The sequence below is a fragment of the Syngnathoides biaculeatus genome, chromosome 14, assembly GCF_019802595.1.
Source record: "Syngnathoides biaculeatus isolate LvHL_M chromosome 14, ASM1980259v1, whole genome shotgun sequence".
Classification (NCBI taxonomy): Eukaryota; Metazoa; Chordata; class Actinopteri; order Syngnathiformes; family Syngnathidae; genus Syngnathoides; species Syngnathoides biaculeatus.
Window position 1 is genome coordinate 16,878,115 of NC_084653.1, and position 22,523 is coordinate 16,900,637.

The following is a 22,523-nucleotide window of genomic DNA, read 5'->3' on the forward strand; positions in this document are numbered from 1 at the left end:
TATTTATCTTCTCAATTTCCGAATGAAATATCGCGATATTTGGCGCCACACACGCAAATCCAAACAAGGCGTCACTTCCGGGGTGTATTTTTACGTTCCCGCCATCATCGCACTGCACTGCCGTGAGTCCCCTCCTCGCTAGTGTCAACAAGCTAGCATACGTCGAGCCGGCGGTCAACGCCGGCTAAACAAACTTTTTGCTTCTCAAAACCGACATTTTCATCCCCAACATTTCAAGGCGAACTTAAACCAACAGCAGGTAAAGTAAATTTCAAACTATGAAAGGGAAAATGAGGTCGATGTTTTCACATCCCTCGAAATGACAAGCAGGCAATTAGCAATGTTAGCTTTAGTAGCCGACCGGCTAATGTCGGACGGCCTTCCTCCAGCGATCTGTTCGCAGGTCGTGGAGACCACGACATTGTGTCCGAAATGGCCAATTCTACCCAGTTGTCGTTAATGTAAGTGCTTTCTGGTCATACAAACCTGGCTGCTATTGGTTAAATTTCCTTAAGCTAAGCGAGTGCTTCGGTTGTCTTCGTTCTTTTTTTTTTTCCTGTGGCGGTCAGTGAAGTGGCCATCATTCTAGTTTTCAATAACCCCGACATCATAAGTCTAAAGAGTATGGAGTTGTCACTTTAATACACAATTAGAATGTCTTGGTATTTTTTTGTTTTGAGGAAATGTCTCACATGTCTGGCCCCTGTGCTCATATAGTTTGTACGTTCCGTGTGCAAAATTTCAAAGATTAAATTACTTACTAGAATTCATCATTACCAGACAGGCTATATATATGTATAGTTTCTTTCAGTATAATTTCCGGTGATATTTATAATATTATTTAGGAGGGCATCTAGGGACTTATATCGTTATGGATATCGATTTCAATATTATATAACTACTACTTTCCGGGACTTTATGTAGAGTCTTGTGTACTTTTGTGTACACTTTGTGTACTCTGTTAATTCGTTTTCCATACATTTTATCCCCACTCGGGTCGTGAGCGTCCTGGAGCTTACACCAGCTTTCTTCCGGCAGGAGGTGGGGTACACCCTCAAGTGGTTGCCAGCCAATCGAAAGGCACATATAAAGAAACAACTTTTCGCGCTCGCATTCACACCTATGGACAATTTACCATAGCTAGGATAGGGTCCACCACGGCCACGACCCTAGTGGGGATGAGTGGAATGGAAAATGGATGAATGAATGAAGTTTTAACAAAGACACTATTATAAATCTAATTTTAAACACAAAATAAGATCAGCATATGCAACTAACTTTACAAAATATGCAGATAAAAGAAAAAATCTTGAAACAAAGGTCAGGAAAATTAAGTAGTCTTTTTCTTGTGATATACAAAGGGTAATGAAAGTATTCAGAGCCCCATACATTTTTCACTTTGTTATATTGTAGACATTTGGTACAATCATTCATGTCCTTGTGAATGTACACACAGCATCCCATACTGACAGAAATAATGAAATTGTTGACATTTTTGCAGATTAATTAAAAAGAAAAACTGAAATGTCACAAAGTCATATATAAGTATTCGTACCCTCAGTATTTCCTAGAAGCACCTTTTTGAGATGATACAGCCATGTCTTTTTTGGGAATATAGCAAAGAGTGAAAAATTTAAGGAGCTCTGAATACTTACCATAACTGCTGTGTTTTTAATTAGGTTAGTACAGTGGTATTTCTACTTACAAATATTTCTAGTAACAAAAAATTGTGGTTCCGAAATGCTCCTTTGGAAAAATATAGTCCCTAGTTACAAAAGAAATTCAGGATACGAAAGAAAAAATAGGTGCTGGATTCCCCAAATTCCGCTGAGCGTAAACATCCTGTATCTTGGTGTGTGTGATGCGATAGAGCTGCTCTCCTATTGGCTATCACGTAGCATCTCCCTGGCATCCCATTGGCTAGGAGGGATGTCAATCTTTACCCGTGACGTACTTCCTGTGTTTTGGTTTGTGTGGCACGATAGCGCCGCTCTCTTGACAGTTTCTCTCTCGACTGTCACCGAATCACGCCGGCGCTGTCACAAGCTAACATACATTGAAAAAGTACAATTGTTTTTTACAAGTTTATCCATCTTTCTTTACCATGGGCCCCAACAAACTTCAGCGGAATGAAATTGTTTACGTACATACATTCATAGGGATGTTTTCTCTCGGCTGTCAAAATTTGCCTCCTCCTCTGTCCCCCACGATGCCTTTTGCTTGTTACTCAACCTTTTCTTCGCATAGTTGCTCATTGCCAAAGGTAGACAAACATAATATTTTTAATTGTTTACATTATCAATTTTGAATGCTTATTTTTGCCCGCAGTTTATGGTGCGGGGACCAGGGGCCTTGCAACGGATTACGCTATTTACATGTAAAATGCGCTTCTATTTACGGAAATTCAGGTTACGGAACTGATTTATTTAATAAGTAGTGGTACCACTGTAGTTGTATCTATGTGTGCATGTAATCAGCGGCTCAGGAAAATCGAATTGTCCATCCATCTACTTATCCATTGGGATGTAAGCAAGTTGGAGCTGGATCCCAGCTATCTTTGGGCGAGAGGTGGGGTACACTCTGAATTGGTTGCCAGTCATTCAGTACAGTTAAAAAAAACATTTAGCCTTTAATATTTGTCAACTAACACAGAGCTAAAGAAACATGTATGGCTGTTATCTACAAATGTGTTCATAAGTTTTCATCCCCTTGCCGAAGTTGTACTTTTTTTTTTTTTTTTTTAAATATAAATAGCACTGATGACTGAACAGGGACCATCAAGTCTTTGCTTTAACTTAAATGCCTTATTTCAGTTGAATCGTGTTGAAAATAAAAATGGGACAATGTGTTTTGTCTGATCATGTTTTCTTTCAATAAAGGTATGCAAGCTTACAAATTCTGCTGGGGTAATTGCTTATGAACGGAACTGTGTAACATATTTTTGCTTGCTAAATAAAAAGTTGGGCTAAATTTCAAAATAGAATTGAATAAAACCTGAAACTTTTAGGTGTTCAAATTACAAGCGTCATGAACTGATCTTGGAAATAGGACATCATTCTGTCAGAAGAAAAACAGGTATCTCATCTAAAATCTTCATTTCTACCACATATTTTTTTACAAGTAGCCCATTCCACAATTGATATTTTCCCGAGCACACGAGGAGAGATCTCATGGGATACTGGTTGGGAATCACTGGTCTAACAGCACCCAGATGGAATGTGGGTTAATCATAAGTTGCTAAGGTGCTTACATAGTAGCATGGAGTAAGAGTGATTAGTCGTTAGACGCTACAGTTGAAGTTCACTGCATATCTAAGCTCATATAAAAAAATGACTTATTATTCAAATACATCACAGATTTTTTTTTTTTTTTTTTGGTCGCAAAAATCGCTAGTTCAAAGCTATTACACAATGAATGAAAAACACCTTTGACAAGCTAACAAAAATTAGCATTGAACTTGCAGGACTCATATCGCTCTAAATAATGTATCTTGGTACAGAAACACAGTATAAAGATGTACAAACAAGCAATGCAACATTACTCTTTGGGAATATTCTTCGCCGTTAGATGGGACCAGAACCACCCATGAAAACTGAAAAACCGCAAAGTAGGAAGTACCAGAGCGTTTAAAATATGTAAACAGTATTTGTACTTGGCATGTTTGAGACAAACATTTTCAATAGTAAAAGTGTCTAGTTAAATCTTTATTTATTAAACCCTTGTGCTGCACAGTAACATTTTTATTGCAGTCTGTATGTAATTAACATTTCTTATTCGGAGAAGGTGCTTACTGTGTAACTGAAGTTTTTATCTTTGAGAAAATCATGGTAATGGGGAATTGTCTGGTTTTTTTTTCCTCCTGCTTCAAAATTCTCCTGTACAAGGACACAACCCTGTCAACACAATTGCTAAACTAGACTGCTTGTACCATATTGTCGTCATTGTCTTGTGCTAATTCTTCCTCCACATAATGTTGAGCTGCCTCGTTGTCTGCGGAGGAAGCCTCACCATTCAGGCGCACACTTCTGAGGCCATAACGTTTTTGAAATTTTTCAAACCAACCTTTGCTTGCCGAAAAGCTTTTTCCTCAAGGGGGTGAATAGCGTCTTTCAGCCAATCAGCGAGCTGATAAAGTCACACATGCTCTGTTGATTTCGCGACGGAGACCAATCACACACCTTGTATCAGTGCTTTGCAAAGTTTTTTGTGGGGGGCGTAAAATAAACATGACACACTGAAGCCGCAAAAAGTGAAGAGCAAAGTAGCGAGGGAACCCTGTACATATAAAATGTGCTTCTACTTACAAAAAATTAACGTCACAAAACAACTTCCGGAACTGATTAGTTTTGTTAAGTAGAGCTACCACTGTTGTACTTATATTTAGGTTTTCTCTCCCCCCCCCCTCGTAGGATCTAATTGCTCCCGACATCCAAAGTTTACTGACGGGACCGTTAAGCCATGCCCACCCTCGTGTCCAAGCTCTCCAGTGGGGGTTCTGTGAAGATCCGCGAAAACAGTTTGCCTGTCGGCACCTCGCGATGGAAAGAAGGGACTTTTGAGATACTGGAAAAGGACAATAAAGTCAGCCTGTGCATAAAATACAACTGTGGCGGGGTGGGCAAAACCTTCCAGGTAAGATGGAAATTACTTCAGTAAATGTGTGCATGAAGTTTGCATTCTGTAACATAATCTCTAGGGATGTTGTCACTGCTTGTGAGTCAATAAACTGTTCACAGTGAGGATTTTTGCAAAATTGCTGTACAAACGAGATGGTCACTTTTTAGTTAGAACTTTTTTTTTTACGTGCACACCTTAAGAGTATTCAATTAAATGAGGATTGCAACTGACGAATATTTTGCTTATCAATTCTGTTGATTATTTATTTTTATTATTAATGGCTTGATCGGATAAGTGAAATTTCCATTTATTCTAAAACATGACATTTCAAATTGACAAAACAGAAAGTACTTTAAGTACTGATTTGGTACATACTTTGTCAGAAAATGGGCAAAATTACAATACAAATGCAAATAATTTGTTTCAACACAGAGATAATCAGTCGGCTTTCATGAATGTCTACAGAAATTGGAGAACATTTACTGGTACTGTTGTCCTTAAAATTTGTCAGATTTGCACAATTTTAATTTAAAAGCTACAAACGATGACTTGTCAAAATAGTTGTCGATTAATTTGATAATAGATTAGTTGGCAATTAATCGATTGTTGTGTTTCGGAATTCAACTACTGACATTATAGTATTTTGAATGTTGAATTGCATCATTCTCTTAACTGATAAACCAACATGTCAAGTCCTCACAAGTCTCATGTTTACCTTAATCACTCATAAATTTAAAAAAAAGACTTCAAAGAAAACAATTTGACAACTATGGTATCAATAAATCCAATGAAAAACAAAAGCCCTTTTATTACCTAAGAGAGAAATGCATGGAGTTATTAATGAAAATGTAGTTTATGCATTTTTTTTTTCGTGACTGCAGCTGAATCAGAACGTAAAGAAGGTCTCCTCCAATGTGGACCGACTCATACTGCATTTAAATGACAAGAACATCATCACTCTGGACAAAATGCCTCCCTCTTTGGCCCAGAAGACTCAAGACTACCTGGAGAAGCTGAAGCAAGGAAAGACAAGTAATTATGCCCTTTATTTTATCATCTAAACAACTGAGAAGCCATTATTTAACAGTAGCTAATGAGTGAATGCATGTCAAATTTGCAAAATGTGCTTTTGCCAAGGTTGTTCTTTTCTTTTAAGGTGTTTTAAAATCATCTCATGGAAGTGTAAACTTCAGCATGCCAACTCGCCGTTCAGTGAAAAATGAAATCACGCCCTCTGGGGAAAGACAGGTGAGCAACAGTGTATAAAAGCATCCCATCTTTGATAGCAGTTGGAATCTGTTCAACCCCTTCCCCTGTTCTATCTTTTTCTTTTTTTTTGGAACTGCAGCAATCAGGTCGAGTTTGACCCAAGGGCATGTTTAAATATCCAAAAAGTCTCTGTAACAACACAATCACTTGCTTTATATCTTATCATTACCTCAACTTGCAAAAAAAAAGTAAAATAAGTAAAATTACCCGTTTAACAGTGTATGCCAATTACTCTTTACTGCACACTTCATAGAGAGATAGTTGTGACTTTTCAAATGGGAGAAAGTTGAAACAAAATGTCCACACTCTGACCATTTTGTAGACAACAACAAGGCGGCAGAGTGCTGAGGGACGTGAGGAATCCACACCGCGTAAACCTTTGGGCAGTCCGAGCAGAGCGGCATCCACGCCCGCTCGAACCGGACTCTCTGAGAATCGGTATAATGGCCATTGGTTTTGCTGTTGTTGACTTTGGGCTGCAAGTACCTGCTTTTCTCACCACCCAAATATTCATGTGAATAATTTCAGAATCTTGTTTTTGACACTGTTTTTCCAGGAGTGAAAAGAGAAAACGACTCCTTGCTTCCGAAAGCGACTTGAGTGAGGATTACCCCAAAGAAAATGACTCGTCGAGGTAAAAATTATTTTTACCTAAACTGATTTATGATGTAATTGTGTAAATAAACAGTGATGCCTTGACTTGTGACGAGTGAAATTTGTTCCATTACTATGCTCATAAGTGAAAACACTACTACATGCTTGGCCAACGCACTGCTCTTTAACCGGCTTCTTGCAGCACTTACGTTCACACCATACGAAAATGCAGAAGTACACTCCAACCCCCACCCGAAACATAACCCAACAACGCAGTAATAATTGTTGCTGTTAGCTCTACGAACTTAAATGGCAATTTCATTCACCTTCATGCATCACCTGTACATTTTTTTTGTTGTTGACTTTGATATATTTCACCTAAGACAAAGGATTAAACACCAAAGATCATATGGCTGAAATTTAAGCCATAGAGTTTTGGCATTTAACATGTCTTAACTCAGATTGACCCAGGCTCTTTATCTGAGTACCTGTGAAAGAAACCTTGCAGGACACTGAATACAATCTGTAACTGTTTTGTATGTTTTTTAAGCAACAACAAGGCGACTTCAGACCCATCTAGGAAGTTTTTACTGAGCTGCAAAGATAAACTGAAGCAGGCAGAAGACAACCGGAGCATAGGTAAAATAGTGTCGTGTCATTGTGATATCTAGGCAATTGTATGTGTGATTTGATACATCTTTGTGCTGTTGGAAGATATAGTTCAGCATTGTATTATTATTATTTATTTATTTATTTTTTTAATTCTCTCAGCTCCCCTTGGTTCAACAACTCCCTTCCAGCCGACTTCATTCTACGGCAGTCGGTCTGTGACCAAGGATTACAGCCAAAGCCACTCCTTTTCAGAAAGGTGATCTTTTTGATAGGTCCATGGAAGTACGGGGTGTAGTGTTAAAATACACGGTCTCTGGAACAATGTTGATGCCACATACTTCCCTTTTTGCCATCATCTGCGAATTGTTTCCAAAATGTTCTTTGTAGTATGTGTATTATTTAAGTTCCTCAAATGCACACTCTTGTTTGTTGACTCACTTTTAACACACACAAACCTTTTCATTTATAGTGAATACCATTCTTGACCTTGGAGAGGGGAAAATTTGAAAAAGTAAAACATCTCATACATTTAAAAATAGCATAGTTAAAAAGTTACATTGGGGTTTGATGGCACATGCTTAACTCACAAAGGAAATACAAACATGTAACATTAGTCACAATTACATTTTACCATTTTTGGCCTTTCATCCACACCTTGTATTGTTACCTGAAAACAGACTGAGAAAGTTTGTCAGAAATATTCAAAGGCATATCATATTTTCATATCAAATGTGTGCTAGAAATCTTGATCTTTGTAATATATTGATGAAAACATGTCACAGACAGCTCATAAAACTGCTTATTGTTCCACCCCCCCATGCATCATGTCTTCTTTAGAATTAACGCATTAGTGATTGTATGACATTTCCAAATTCTCAGGCCATCGAGTACTTCCCTCACGCCCACAGCCAAACGCAGCCTTCTGCTGCCCAATCACTCCACTCCTTTCAAGAAAGTACGACCTTCCGTGGATTACGGCGGTTGGAACAAGCAGAGACCCTCCACTCCAGCCCAGTCACAGCCTCCCTTGCAGGGGTAACTCTCAAGTCTCTCAGTTAGAGGCAACACTTGCTGATGTGGTTTTTCTGACACTGCTGCCCGATGTGTGAATCCTTGACAGATTTTCAAATTTGGGAAACACTTGCTATATGAATGCCATTCTGCAGTCACTCTTCAGCCTGCCGTCCTTCTCCAATGACATGCTAAGGCAGAGCATCCCTTGGAAGAAAGTGCCTGTCAATGCGTTGCTCAGGTAGTCAAAAAATTACATTCACACGTGGGACTGAGTTATTTTGAATATAGCTTTTATCTGGCTAGTGGGACAACCCAATAGAATGTAATTCTATGGGTGGAATTACACTGCATAATAATTTCACAATTGACGGTTGGTTTGGCCCTCAAGACTGAAACAAACAATTACACTGGGGCCTTGAGTTTGACACCTAATGGGTTAATTATCCTCCGGCACTGTGCCCTCTCAGTACATTGGCAGTCACTGTGAGACATTATGAACCATCATTTTAGCTTCTCCCTTGACTTCAACTTTTCGGTTCACCTGACCGCAATGGGGGAAAAAAACCCCGGTGAGTAAATGGAATCGGAAATCACAATTGTTACATTCTTTATGGTTTGTGTCCCTGCTCGACAGACCAATGGTCAAGCAGAACAGCAGAAGCGTACCGTCCTTGACAATTCACTATGTTGATGATGGGGATTTGCAAATTAAAAGCTGCTATATATTTTCCTCCATGAAATTGCATTTTGTAATTGCACTCTGTAATAGCGTGTTTATTCAATTGTTCCTAGTTAAAGATCAAAGTTGAACTGAAAACTTACATATGGTTTTTTTTTTTTTTTTTTTTTTTTTTGGTAGTGCACTTGAAAAAAAATTCTGTCACATGAGAAATAATTCATTCCATCCATTTTCTGTACCATTTAACCTCACTAGGGGTCGCGGGAATTCTGGAGCCTATCCCAGCTGCTTTGGGCGAGAGGCGGCGCACACGCTGCACTGGTCTCCAGCAAATTACAGGGCAGATATAATCAAACCATTTCTACTCACATTCACACCTAACAGCAATTTAGACTCTTCAATCAATGTATCACGCATGATTTTGGGGTGTGGGAGGAAACCAGAGTACCTGGAGAAAACCTATGCACTCACGTGGAGAACATGTAAACTCCACACAAGTGGGCCGGAATCTGAACACTGGCCCCGAGAACCGTGAGGCAGATGTGCTTACCAGTAGTTCACCATGCTGCCTGAGGAATAATCATGATGACAATATTGATGAAAATCCTCATGATCATTATTGCCATAACCATTCAGCGTTATCTCAGAATGACTTTGTTTACAATATAGCTTTTTATTCTACAAATAGACTACTTTATTCTTATATTACAATTTTAATCTTAAAGGTCTTCCAAAAGTATATTTTACATTACAAAACTGTCATTGTAACTAATCTTGAAAAAGTAAAGCTATTTTCACAAAAGTGTGTTCGTTCTTGTAATATTACATTTATGTTCATGTTCAACTTTCTTCTTTTAAATCTTTTTTTCATCTTGTAACATGATTTAAATCTCGTGTATGACTACCAGAATATTTTTTGCTCAATCTGATTCTTTATAATTTTATCTTGAAATATACAAGAATCTCAAATGATTTATTTCTCAAATACATGATGCAATACTATATACTAAGTATATTTTCCTTACATCACCTTTTTAATTGGGCTTTAGATCATGCAGTGTAAATCCAGCATCCATTGCCAGAAATCGTCAAGGTTTTGTTCAAATGTTTACCATCTTCTTGTGTTATGTCTAGGCGTTTTGCTCATCTTCTGGCCAAGAAGGATGTGGGGTGCCCGGAAACACAAAAAGACCTGTTGAGGAAAGTTAAAAGTGCCATCTCCTCCACCGCCGAGCGTTTCTCTGGAAACATGCAGAACGTAAGATATGGATGTTTTTTTTTTTGTTTTTTTTTTTTTTCCCCCCAGAGGTCTCCCCCCCTCTCAAATTGTTGTTTTTGTATTGTTTATCCACTTTTTTAAAGATCATCAAACAAATTTAAATATCAAACAAATATATGCCAAGCGAACCCTCTGTGGACCAAATACAAATTTTGCAGGGAGAAAAATCTGATACTTTCAGAAAATGATACTCTGGACCTAAAATTTTTGATTATATTAAACCTGTTGCAAATTTGCAACCCCTGCCCGGAAAGGGTTTTAAAATGGGGTTTTAAATTTTCAGTTAGCTGGCCCTGTGTGAAAAAGAAATGGTTCCCAAAATCAATAACTGGTTGGACCATCCTCAGCAGCAACAACTGAAAGCAAGTGTTTTCTTTCGTGGTCAGTGGGTCTTTCACATTTCTGTGGAGATACTTTGATACAGAATTGTTTGAATTCAGCAACATGAAGGGTTTTGAAGCATGCATATTCTATTTAATATCACATTTCAATCTTATCCCATTCTGGACTTTGGGTCGCTTCGAAATCTTTTTTTTTTTTTAAATTTATTTTCTTTCATTTTTATTTTTAGGTCATTCAAATGTTGATTTACTACTCTATTTTGGATCGGTGTCCTGCTGGAGAACTAGAGTGCGCTTTAGATTAAGGTCATACACTAATGGCTGAAGATTGTCATTGTAAATTTAATTGATGTAAATTACATTTCTTGACTTGTCCGGAATTTCTTTGGTGTCCTTTTGTTGCAGCTTTAGTTTGTTTTTTCTCTCTGACTCAATTTTACTGGGAGAGGTTTTGTTTGAGTCTTGGTTTCACAGCTCAGAGGTTTTTTTTCCCTTAATAAATATCACTATTTAAAAATGGCATTTTAAGTTAACTTGTTAAATTTGTGAATTTACTTTAAAAAAAAATTTTTTTAGCTTAAACAAAGTGGGAAAATTGACAAAATAAAGGATTTAAGAAGGGGGCCAATACTTTTCACACCACTTTATTTAACTACCTTACCAGGACGCGCATGAGTTCCTCAGCCAGTGTCTGGACCAGCTGAAAGATGACGTGGAGAAAATGAACAAAAACTGGACAAATGAAGCATCTGCATCCTCCTCCTCCTATTCATCGTTAATGTTTGAGAGTACCCATGAGGCCAAGGCAGACCTCGGCGAAGAAGCCGACACCTCTCGAATCTACACCTGCCCTGTGGCTGTTAACATGGAATTTGAAGTGCAGCACACTATCACCTGCAAATGGTAAGGCCCCATCATTAGGCTGACAGATTAGAATTTGCAGAAAACTTGTCATAACTCGATTTTTGCAGTTGCGGCGAAGTGGTGACCAAGCGTGAACAATTCAACGACCTGTCCATCGATTTACCTCGCAGAAAAAACACCCTCCCACTTCGTTCTATCCAAGATTCCCTGGATCTGTTTTTCAGGGTGAGTTAACATTGATACATTTATATTTTAGATGTTTTTTTCACTGGCAGCCCTGCATGTTTTTGGATATTTGAATTTAGCAGCTGTTAATGGCACTGAATGATCTTTAAAGATCCCATCCTATCAGATTCTTTTCATTTTTGTGAAGAATCTTTGTCTTTTTATTTAGTTTGCAAGATAATTTGGGTTGAAAATGCCCAGAAAGTCTTTTTCAGGCTATTTGAGTCAATGTTAAACACCTGGCAGTTGAGACGGTTGGATTTCTCATGAATATGCAACCCGTTTGTAGTCTTTGCTCTGATTGGATTGCACAACTTCCAGTATTTAAACATGCAAAACAGCTTTGACAGTGATTAGCAGGCAGTGGCCGGGCCCAATTTTCAAAGCCACCTCACATTCATTTGATTTGATGTGGGGGATTTTAATATCATTGAAAAGCAGAATTCATCAACGGTTGATTGTATACTCACAAGTCACAACCCCATAGAGGAGGGGATGTCACGTGGATGAAGTACAAAAATAGGATGTTGTGAAAGTGGGTCCTAACTGGCTCGCAGGGTTCATCTGTTGCGCACATTTTTGTCGATAGTGAACAGATACATGGATGTATGATTGTTAAACGTGTTTAGCAAGAGTGACGTTTGGGATTATGTCACAAGATAGAGGGAACTAACTACAAATTCAGAAATGGTAAATAAAAACTGAATAATACTGTACTTCATATTTTCCTGGAGGATGCATTTGGGATTAGCCATTGAAGTTAGTAATAGTAAAACAGGCTATTCTTTTCCAGAATGAGATTGGTTTAGGAGGGCCATGTTAGTGTGTGTGTGTCATGTGCCACATCTTGAAGCAGGCATCAGGTGCATGTGCAAGTGGACATCCTTGTAAGTCAAAAGGCCACTTTTTAAGGCCACACATTCAAAGTCACAGATATGCGTGTAGAATGTAAAGATCACAACCTCAAGCCGACAACGATACCACCACCTCGCAAGTGTATTTGGTATTTGGATTATACACAAAGCTTGAAAATAGAAATACACGATTAAGAACAAACGTGTAGTAAAACCTCCCCAGAAAGACTAAAAGTCATTTTAAAATCAAATATGCATAATTATTTTGGACACGCGTTATATAATTTTTTTTTGTTTTACAGCTAGAGGAAATTGAATACTCGTGTGAGAAATGCAGTGGGAAAGCAGCCACAGTCACACACAAATTCAGCAAACTACCCAGGTACCCACTCACACACAAATTGGTGATAAGTATAAAAGATAGTAAACAAAGTAGCTAAATCTTTTTTTTTCTCCACAGAGTGCTCATCCTCCACCTGAAAAGGTACAGTTTTAATGCCCAGCTGTCTCTGAACAGCAAGCTGGGCCAACAGGTAGTTATACCCCGCTACCTGACCCTGCTGTCCCATTGTACTGACTCTACTCGGCCCCCCATCAGTCTCAGCTTCAGTTCCCAAGGGTAAGACATCGAGATACCTTCTTACCACTCCCTGGTTTACTGCAAAATCTTTTTCCTGTCTTTCAAGGTCCAGAGCACTCAAAACCTCACAGTCGGTCAATGCATCCACGCCGCCGCTGCGGTAAATTATTTTCTCTTTCTCTCACATAAAGAACCATTTCTTTGTCTTTGTAAAATATTATTAACAGGGGTCAGTTGGTCCAACAATATAACCAGGATTAAGCGTTTTTTTTTTTATTTACATACATCAAAGTACTCCCAAGCTTTTTGTGTTGCATTATTGTTCCATGCCTCTATCATATTAAAATGTAGTTAAAACCTAATAAATGTGGCATGCAGGAGGCTTGGAGGGAAGTTGGTCAATTCCAACAACACATCTGCACTAGTGGATTCGGACAGCGAGGAGGAGCTGACCAGAAAAGCGAGTGCAAGCAGCAAACGACGAGTCAGCACTTGTCTCCCAGAAGATGACGAACGACCGGAAGAGGTGAACATCTGGAAAAACTCGAATTTTATTTCCCCCTACGTCCTCACACAGTTTTTGTTGTTCTCAGCGGGGTGTTAACATGGATCCAGCAGAATTCAGCGGGATTAACGACGACGAAATGTTAGAGGCCGTGCTGGAGCTCAGTCGACAGGAGGCCGGTCTGACTGCTCCGTCTCCCCTGGACGACGAACCAACGAGCAGTCCAGACACAGGCTTCGGGGACACAGATGCTCATGAACTGGCCTATCACACAGATCTGCTGGATACAGACAGTAAACAACCTGCAAGTATGTGTGTAAAAGACCACTTTCCAAAAATCTTTTTAGCACTCCTATTGTATTTGTCTTTGGTACACCACAAATATTCGTAGGTTCCTGTGACCTGTTGCTTCTTTAACCGTCCAAAAATTGACATAACTGCTCCCCTGAATTACTATGCCATCAGTTTGTCCTACAAAATAACAAAAAGGTTATGCAAGCAAGGGTTTTATTTCTAGGCAAAAGGGAGAGCACGGAAATGGAAACCAGGGGTTAAGGTTTACTGCACCCAAGAACTGCTGGCGTAGACAATAAGTAGTTTCATTAAAAAAAAAAAAAAAAAAAAATGGTGTGTGTGTGTGTGTGTGTGTGTGTGTGTGTGTGTGTGTGTGTGTGTGAATACTGGAAAAGTGTGTGGAATATACTTCTGGGTCTTTGCATTTAATACAATGTAAATTCACAGACACTTTGAAGATATTAAATATACTAATAAAAATAATGTTAATGTGTATATATATCCATTTAAAAAAAAAAAAGTGTGTGTTGGGGGGGCTTAATGGAACGTTAACTTGACCTGCAACTTACTTCAACGGGGGTTAATTCGGTGTCAGAGTAGAGAGGTTTACATAAAATGTCACTGACTTGGATTTAGATGTGCTGGATTCCTTGGACTTGACCATGGACGAGAACAAGGAGAACCAAACCCCGGAAAGCTCACAGGTGCATCAAGGGGAAATGGATTGGGTCCAGCAGTACAACTTGGATCAGGAGAGGGAAGACCAGGAGTTGCAGCAAGCGCTGGCACAGAGCCTCAAAGAGCATGTATGTCTGATTAAATATTAACGATCTAATAAATAGCTATACTGTTGAAGCTAGTAGACTACAAATCAATTGACTTGTTCCTGCTTCTTTTTCATTCAGGAAGCCCAAGAGATGAGAGAGGAGGATGATCTAAAGAGGGCCACTGAGCTCAGCTTGCAAGGTGGGAACTGTTCATCTCAATTGACGTGTGGCCATGAGTAGTGGAGGCCACCTTGCAATTTTTTTTTTTTTTTTTTTTTAAATTGAGCTACCGTTTTGTTGGACAATCCATACACACATCCACACACTCTGGGGAACGAATATGCAACTGCGTTGCCCTGAAGTTCTCCCTACATGGTTAGGATCTAATTTGAACAAGTCACAGAATTGGATGAGAAAACAAAAAAACACTTGAGCCGCTTCTGCTGTTAAGAACGATGCCAATCAGCAGCTTTCATGTTTTGTAGTATTTGTAGTATTACTCGGGTTACATAGTCAAGTAACAGTACTTGAGTACAATATTTGGTTACTGAACCTAGCTTTTGGCATGGACCTCCTCTCCTTGTTGCTCTCGCGATTAAGCCACATGTTTGCTCATCACATCAGCCTGATGTATTTGTTGCACTGCACTTTTTAATGCTCACGTTGAAGTTCTGCCGGTCGTGGGCCCAGCAGAACTGTGACGCGTAACATTGCGGACGAGAGTTGATTGGCTAGTACATTTTGTATAAATTGAGAAACGCGCCTACAATTGACCCCTCCGTACAGGGCACTTAACCACGCCTCCTGAAGTGACGTCACGCCACCTGCGCTAACGTCAGACAAACAATTAGCAAAAAGGGCGGCGCAGCAAGAAAAGAATAGAGCAAAACTGTCCGATTTACTGGCTGATTTCTCACTCGCATTCTTCGCTAACAGTGAAATATCGTTGAAAAGCAGACAGCAGGGCTTCAAGTATTTCAGCGAGGGGTATTTCAATGGTATTTACATGCATATCGACGGAGAAACCATTAATTTTAGCTCGAGATCTTTGCGGAGTCAGAGGAAGACCGAGAAGCCACGTAATATAATATATTATAACCCAAAGACGAATTCGTCATTGACAGTTTCCTATTTTCGTGTTACCTATCACACTTGTGTGCAGAATCTGTATGTGTATCTGTATAGCCGTTTGTGAACCACCGTATGAAGGAAAAGAAGGCGAGGCTTGATTTACGAGTTTTCTCTCATTTTCTTTGTGTAACGTCACGCACTCCCCTCAATAATTATTCTTGAATTAGTGCCGAACCTATGTAAGTCCCGACCGAGTACGACAATCACTACTTTAGTGTCCTCAAACATCCTTCCTTCAGTCTTGGTGTCTCGGTGCACGTCGAAGGCTTTTAGGACTCGCTAGTCCGGTTTAGCTTAGCTCACCGCCAACAAAGACACGTTTGTGCAGTCAGATCATTTCAAAGTATCGCTCAACACAGATCAAGTGTGTCAATCATTCACACTTAGCTATGTTATGCAAGCGAAGAACTGATAATTCATTTATATGAGACATGTATTGAAAATCAAATAAAGGGCTTACCTTCGTGCAAACATATCTGTTCCGGTTGATTTTAGATGGATTCAGTTGATGATGCGGTCTACCACAAAGTTTGATCCATCGAAGACATTTTTCGTACTGGGTCTTCGCTTTTGGAAATGGTACGAATTGAACTCCACCAACTAGCCTTTGATACCTGTCGTCACTATTATAAAGTCCGTGACTACACCTCTTAACCATATCTATTGTTAAAGAACCCAAATACGCGATAAAACGCCAACAAAAGCTATACTGGACCATGCAACGTTGTCTGAGGGAACTGCGGGTCCAAAAAGGTGCGTGGTTTATGCAGATCTCTGGCCTCTGATTGGTCAGCGACGCGGATGATGCAATTTCTACTGAGGCGTCAATTACCCAATTAGTTTACGTGTATATTACATGACAGGGCAATTTTAGGGATTTTGTCATGACACAGAATGAACCAACGTCAAATTCAGAAATGGCCAATAAAAAGAGAAAAATGTTGTATTTAATATTTTCCTTGGTGATGCATTTAGGATTAGCCTTTTAGCCATAAAATGAGAGCTACTTCAGGTTAGGTGGTGGGCAGGCACTGCAGAGAATAGTATTTGTATGCAAAAAGAAAAGTTGAACAGCCTTCTTTAAAGGCATGTTTTTACTCTGACAGAGTTCAACAATTCTTTGCCTGACCTCGTCTGCTCTGATGATGACTCCGGCAACGAAGACTTGCTTGACATGGAGTACACTGAAGCCGAAGCCGAGAACCTAAGGAGAAACGCTGAGGTAGCACACCCGTGCAATATTTATTTCTTCCTCTGCTACAACATTGGAAAGGACACGTTTGCAACTGATTATATCTGAAGAACCAGTCGTTTTTTTAACCACAGTGCGGGGACTTGGCCAACTCTTTCCGGCTCATCAGTGTTGTCAGCCACATCGGGAGCACTTCCTCCTCTGGTGAGTGAGCACTTTGGCTAGTTATTGTTTTGTCTGCTCCAAACTTGAAAACAGCTATGTGAGTTAGCTGGATGTCCAATTATGGGAGGTGGGCCGCCTCCTTTTCTCTCTGGTCTGCCAGCTTCTTGGGCTGGGTCGGACCCGCAGGAGTCTCACCTCATACTTCACACACACTGCAAATTGTACGTACTCCCCACATTGGGCACACTCATTGAGTGTCCCTCTCTTTGCGGAATGGTCGGGCTCAGGATCTCCGTGGGGGGTTGGTAGTGTTCCCCTGGAATAGCTCCCCCATGTGGGAAGGTGCAGGCTCACCTTTCCTCGATGCTGGGACTTAGCAAACATTTATTTGCTAATAAGTTCAGTAGACATTATAGGCTTTTATTACTATTGCTGGAATCACTAATAATAACACAAGTTTTACTAACATCAACTCACAGGATCTTACAGGTGTTTAGACACGGAAAAAGAAGCCCACCACACTACTTGTCAGTAGCACTGTTTGGCTCATTTTCCCACAGTCTGTCCTGCCCTTATCTTGTTGTCTTGGTTACTTAATGCGTGTCCTTCCCAGGTACAGCCACCCCCACCCAAAAAAAAAAGTATAAATGACGGTTGTAATTTTACTTGTTCAAATATCTAGAATGTCTGTTTTGCTGTGGTCTCATCGCTTGTCTACTTTTGTCCCTTTGTCGGTCCCCTAATTTTTTTTTTCTACAGCTGCATTTTCATTAAATATCAGAATAATCAAAAAAAAATGAAAAATAAGCAGGGGAGTTTGACTGTATTCCACAGCAAACCTGTTCCAGCATAAAGACATACATCCCCACTATTGTTAACCCATTCATGGGCAGGGTGGCAATTTTTTGCCTTATTGAGATAAAAGTCTCCTAACAGGCCACAATCAAGTAAATAACACTTTTTTTTATTTATGGTTGATATATGATGTGATGATGATATGATAACTTTACTAATTTATAATCTCGTCCCAAAAAATGGGAAGCTCCCTGCGAGAGAGTTCTTGGGTTTTCTTAGATCCCAAATTATGGCTTCAGATTAAAACGCGTAAATATTTTGAGAAACTGAAGGATATAATGCGTGAAAATCATGATGTTCCAAAAATGGGACTCTGCCCACGAATGAGTTAACCCAAAGTGTTGTGATTGTGTTCTGGAAGCATTGTAATAAGTTGTTGACTAATATATTTGACCTTCTCAGGACATTACATCAGTGACGTGTATGATATGAAGAAGCAGTCGTGGCTGACGTACAACGACCTGGACGTGTCGCGCACACAGGAGACAGCCGTCCAGCGAGAGCGTGATCGCAGCGGGTACATCTTCTTCTACATGCACAAGTAAGTGGACGTATTTGAGGAGACCAAAAATGTTTGTTTTCCTGAATACAGAAATATGTTGCCCAGATACCAGATGGCAATTTTTTTTTAAATTCTCACTTAGCTCATGCGGTACTGTACATGAAGTTTGGCTGTTGTTCAAATTTGGTCTCACAAAGGGGCAAACAACCAAACAGTATATATGTATATTAAAAAAAAAGTTGGCAGTCATACTGCTAGTACTGCTGTCTTTCAAAAATGTTTAGGCCTCTGTATGACAAATTGTCTCAAAGTGCTTCACGAGTCTTATCGTTGAGAAAGATTCTGTGATTGTTGACTCCTTTTGTGTGTATTTTCAGGGATGTGTTTGAGCAACTGTCTGAAATGGAAAAGGCTACCGGTAGTGTCTCAGACCTGGGGAGAAACGTCCTGCAGCCCCTCTGAGCCCAGACCACTTCTCCGGACACAAAACAGCCTGCGCTTAACTAGATGGGTGTCTTTACTACTACTGATTGCTGTTCATTTCCCCTTTCATTTTTGGCACTTGTTAAGACACATTTACAGAAATGTGACCGTCTACTGGACGGATGCAGTTAAAAATGTTTGGACACATTTGGTTTGGGGTCTACATTTCTTCTAGGAAACAGTTTTATCAACTGTTTTGTAGACACAAAAAAAGATGCCATAAGAGGAGCGTTGAGTTATGTTTTCCTTGCAAAACCCTCCTTTTGCTTTATAAAGTAAATACAAATACACTATATTGGATAAGCTATTATTTAGAGTTTAGAGGGTTGCTGTATTTTAGCAGGTACAGTCAGTGCAATATCTTTTTGGGCACAATTCAAGCTTTGTGTGGATTTTTTTTTTTTTTTTTTTCTCCCCCCTGAGGTGAGCTGTTTGTGCTTTAATTTACCCCTGTTCATTTCCAGCAAAAAAAAAAAGCCCTCTTTTGTCTTGTTTAGATCATGTGCCTCCTGAGAAATGTTTTATAGATGTTGTGTGAGCTTTACATTTGTCCACCCCAATATTTTTGTCAAAAACCTTTAACAATTTTTATAGTCTTGAGTTTTTCTATTTATTGCGACTTCGAGTTGACCGGTGAAGACGCAGAACACCAGGGAGGCGAGATCTTTTGTCATACCCAATTAAAAGTTGAACCTTCACGTCGATCTGTCTTTTTGCAAATAAAAGAAAGATCAAAAGAACACTTTCCTGGAATTGACTGTGTTCAGTTTCTTTTCTAGCCTCCACAGTGAACTTCATGGAATTCTTACAGCAGACTAAACTGATAAAATATTACAATGGACGTATAGTTGGTTTTTTTTTGTTTTTTTGTTTTTAGATGTTTAATGAACCAGTCACAAGTCAATGTCACCTGTCTTGATGGCACGGTTTCATCATGGGCAGTAAATGCTGCCCTGTCAGTCGGCTGTACTCTCTAAGAATGTAGCTTTCCTTCTGCAGCATCTATGGACGCACAGCAACACAAAATGCCATGTTTGGGTTTTGCTTTAAGAACTGCAATCTCAAAACAATGTCTGCCCGCCACCCAATAAGAAAAAGCAACATTTACACTACTGTTTGTCAACAATAGTAAACTTATGACCAACAACAGGAGGGTTAAACATACCCTTGGTCAAATTGGCTATTTAAAATGAAAGGAAATAACATTTTTTAAATTGGACTTTCAGTGTGAAATTTCAAAACACTTTGGACATTAGCGCACAGAAGGGTTGAAACCCATCTGTGAGGGTTGCTGCTTCTATCACAACCATGTCCACACATACTTCACTCCATTCCTCGTCCGTCTCATGTCTGTAGCCAAGCAGGTGGCAGATACCGTGGGCCGTCACCACCTTCAAACACAAAGGAGACCTCGTCAACAAACCGAACGACCACGGGCTCGGAGGAGTGCGTTTGACGCCACCGCTCACAGTAAGCGCTCCGTGTAAATCGGTGCACTCCTCCCGGCACTGCCGCATGACAAACTCCACGCCCAGGAAAATGTCCCCGAGGTTCAGCTCGTCTCTGTGGAGGGGACACGGCATCTTGCCGGGTCTCAGGCCCTGCAAAGACAGTCCAATGCTGTAGACTCAAAATACAATTTATCGAGGAGACCTTCATGAAGTATGAAGTGTAGACTTAACCGTTCTGTTGTGGGTCAAGTGACCCCATTTTTTTTAAATACTTCTTTTCCTTTCGGCTTGTCCCGATTAGGGGTTCATGCCACAGCGTGTCATCTTTTTCCTTCTAAGCCTATCGTGCATCTTCCTCACTAACACCTACAGCTTCATGTCCTCCCTCACCACATCCATCAACCTTTTCTTTGGTCTCTCTCTCTCACTCTTTTGCCTGGCAGCTCCATCCTCAGCAGCCTTCTACCAATATACTCAAACTCTCACCTCCGGACATGTCCAAACTATCGAAGTCTGCTCTCTCTCACCTTGTCTCCAAAACAACTAACTTTGGCTGTCCCTCTAATGACCTCATTTCTAATCCTATCCAGCGAGTACCTCAACATCTTCATTTCTGCTTCCTCAAGTTTCTTCAGGGCCACCTGCTCCCTGCTTTCACTGCAGCTCACAATACCATCTGCGAGCATCATGGTCCAAGGGGATTCCACTCTAACCTCGTCTGTCAGCCTATCCATTACTACTGCAAACAGGAAGGGGCTCAGCGCTCCCTGATACAGTCCCACCTCCACCTTAAATTCTTCTGACACACCTATGGCACATCTCACCGCTGTTCTACTGTCCTCATTGTCGTGTCGTGATTGAAATTAGTGTTATTGAAAGCATCAGAAATGTGACATTTGTTTTTTTCCCCCCAAATAACCCAGGGACATGATATTTCAGACTGGCTTTAATGCATTTTTTTTTAAAAAAAACCTTTTGGTAAAGGGTCAAATTGAACCTTCAATACTACTGTCTAACAGGAAGCTTAACCCATCCCTAATGTATCCTTATGGAATTGAAAACACAACATCATGCCTTCCATAAGCATTTCATAAGCAATACGAGGTTTGCATTGGTAAGTATACTGTATATGAATTGACGTACCTCGTGGAATGGAAACGAGAGGACATCCGTGGGTTCGTCTTTCTTCCTGTACATTTTGTTAATGTGCTGAATCCTGCGGTTGTCCACGCAAATGACGCCCAAGTCGAACTTCTGGATACCCAGGATGTGCCTGAGCGTGTTGATATCCTTGCGGAGGCGGGCGCGACGAAGAGGCACCACCTTTTGGAGGTTCCTTACCACTACGCCCATTTCAAAAATAGCTAATCTCTTATATTTAATATGGCTTTTTTAAACATATAGGGGTGATACTGTTTGCCATTCACACTAACAACACAATAGCTGCCATGTCTGAAATCAAGGTGACACACGCTGGCGGTGTAAAGTACAAAGTAGAGGAGCTGGTAGTCTGAAGGACCATTTCCGTATGGATCTAGAGATAAACCCGATAAAAAAAAATCCAGTGCAAAATGTCTTTTTTAAACTCTTTTAACAGCGTTTCAGTCAATGAATCACTTCGCAATGGCGGAATTCACGTTGGATGAGTAAGGACTAATGTTGCGTTCAAGATAACGGACATCTGTAGGTATTTTCATAAAACACGGCCGGCTACACAAAAAGTCTTGACGTCAGTCAAACTTTATTCCCAACCAAAGCAAATACCGTTCATTGAGATCGTCAACCACGTTTGGCCGCAACGTTTTGATGTCCCACTGTGTCGTACCCACGTGGTACGATCACGATTTACTTGTAGACCCGAATGCAACGTTAACTAGTCGTCACGGCGGAAACCGGATATTCAGTCGTGTAGATTTTAGAGATGAAATTTTGATGATTTGTGATTAAATACAAGAAAAGTACAGCACCAAGTCACGACTCTTATTTAATTAAAAAATGTATTTCTTGAGTCTTTGTCCTACTTGGAAATGTAAATGTGTAAATCCAAATACATCAACAAAAGCGGTATGTAAGCACGTGGAGTTATTTCCATAGGAGGGCTCTAATTGGTGGAGCATATGACCAGCTCCCCCGTGTTCTTTCTCTTTCATTCTCTGATTGGTCAAAGGACCTCTGGTCATATCTTTCTATGGGGAAGCGTTCCACAATGGTCTTGCTAAGCTTGGCGGGAAATGTAGTTTAATATGATTT

General features: G+C 40.0%; 2 protein-coding genes across 2 annotated transcripts; one reads left to right on the forward strand and one right to left on the reverse strand.

Annotated features, from left to right (window-relative positions):
• The first annotated feature begins 71 nt into the window (after nt 1-71).
• usp37 (ubiquitin specific peptidase 37) lies at nt 72-19,564 on the forward strand. The gene is made up of 24 exons (XM_061841800.1): nt 72-259; nt 4,410-4,632; nt 5,499-5,649; nt 5,774-5,865; nt 6,209-6,324; nt 6,443-6,520; nt 7,031-7,119; nt 7,252-7,348; nt 7,972-8,127; nt 8,213-8,344; nt 9,920-10,043; nt 11,070-11,308; nt 11,377-11,494; nt 12,651-12,730; nt 12,809-12,967; nt 13,035-13,088; nt 13,307-13,454; nt 13,522-13,741; nt 14,364-14,533; nt 14,633-14,693; nt 16,732-16,847; nt 16,952-17,021; nt 18,240-18,378; nt 18,717-19,564. The coding sequence occupies exons 2-24, from the start codon at nt 4,459-4,461 to the stop codon at nt 18,799-18,801; spliced, it is 2,868 nt and encodes a 955-aa protein (XP_061697784.1). The 5' UTR covers nt 72-259; nt 4,410-4,458; the 3' UTR covers nt 18,802-19,564.
• LOC133512306 (endoribonuclease YbeY-like) lies at nt 19,185-22,151 on the reverse strand. Its single transcript, XM_061841801.1, has 4 exons — nt 21,417-22,151; nt 20,292-20,423; nt 20,145-20,213; nt 19,185-19,824 (listed from the first exon to the last, which is right to left on the reverse strand). The coding sequence occupies exons 1-4, from the start codon at nt 21,624-21,626 to the stop codon at nt 19,729-19,731; spliced, it is 507 nt and encodes a 168-aa protein (XP_061697785.1). The 5' UTR covers nt 21,627-22,151; the 3' UTR covers nt 19,185-19,728.
• Nucleotides 22,152-22,523: the final 372 nt, after the last annotated feature.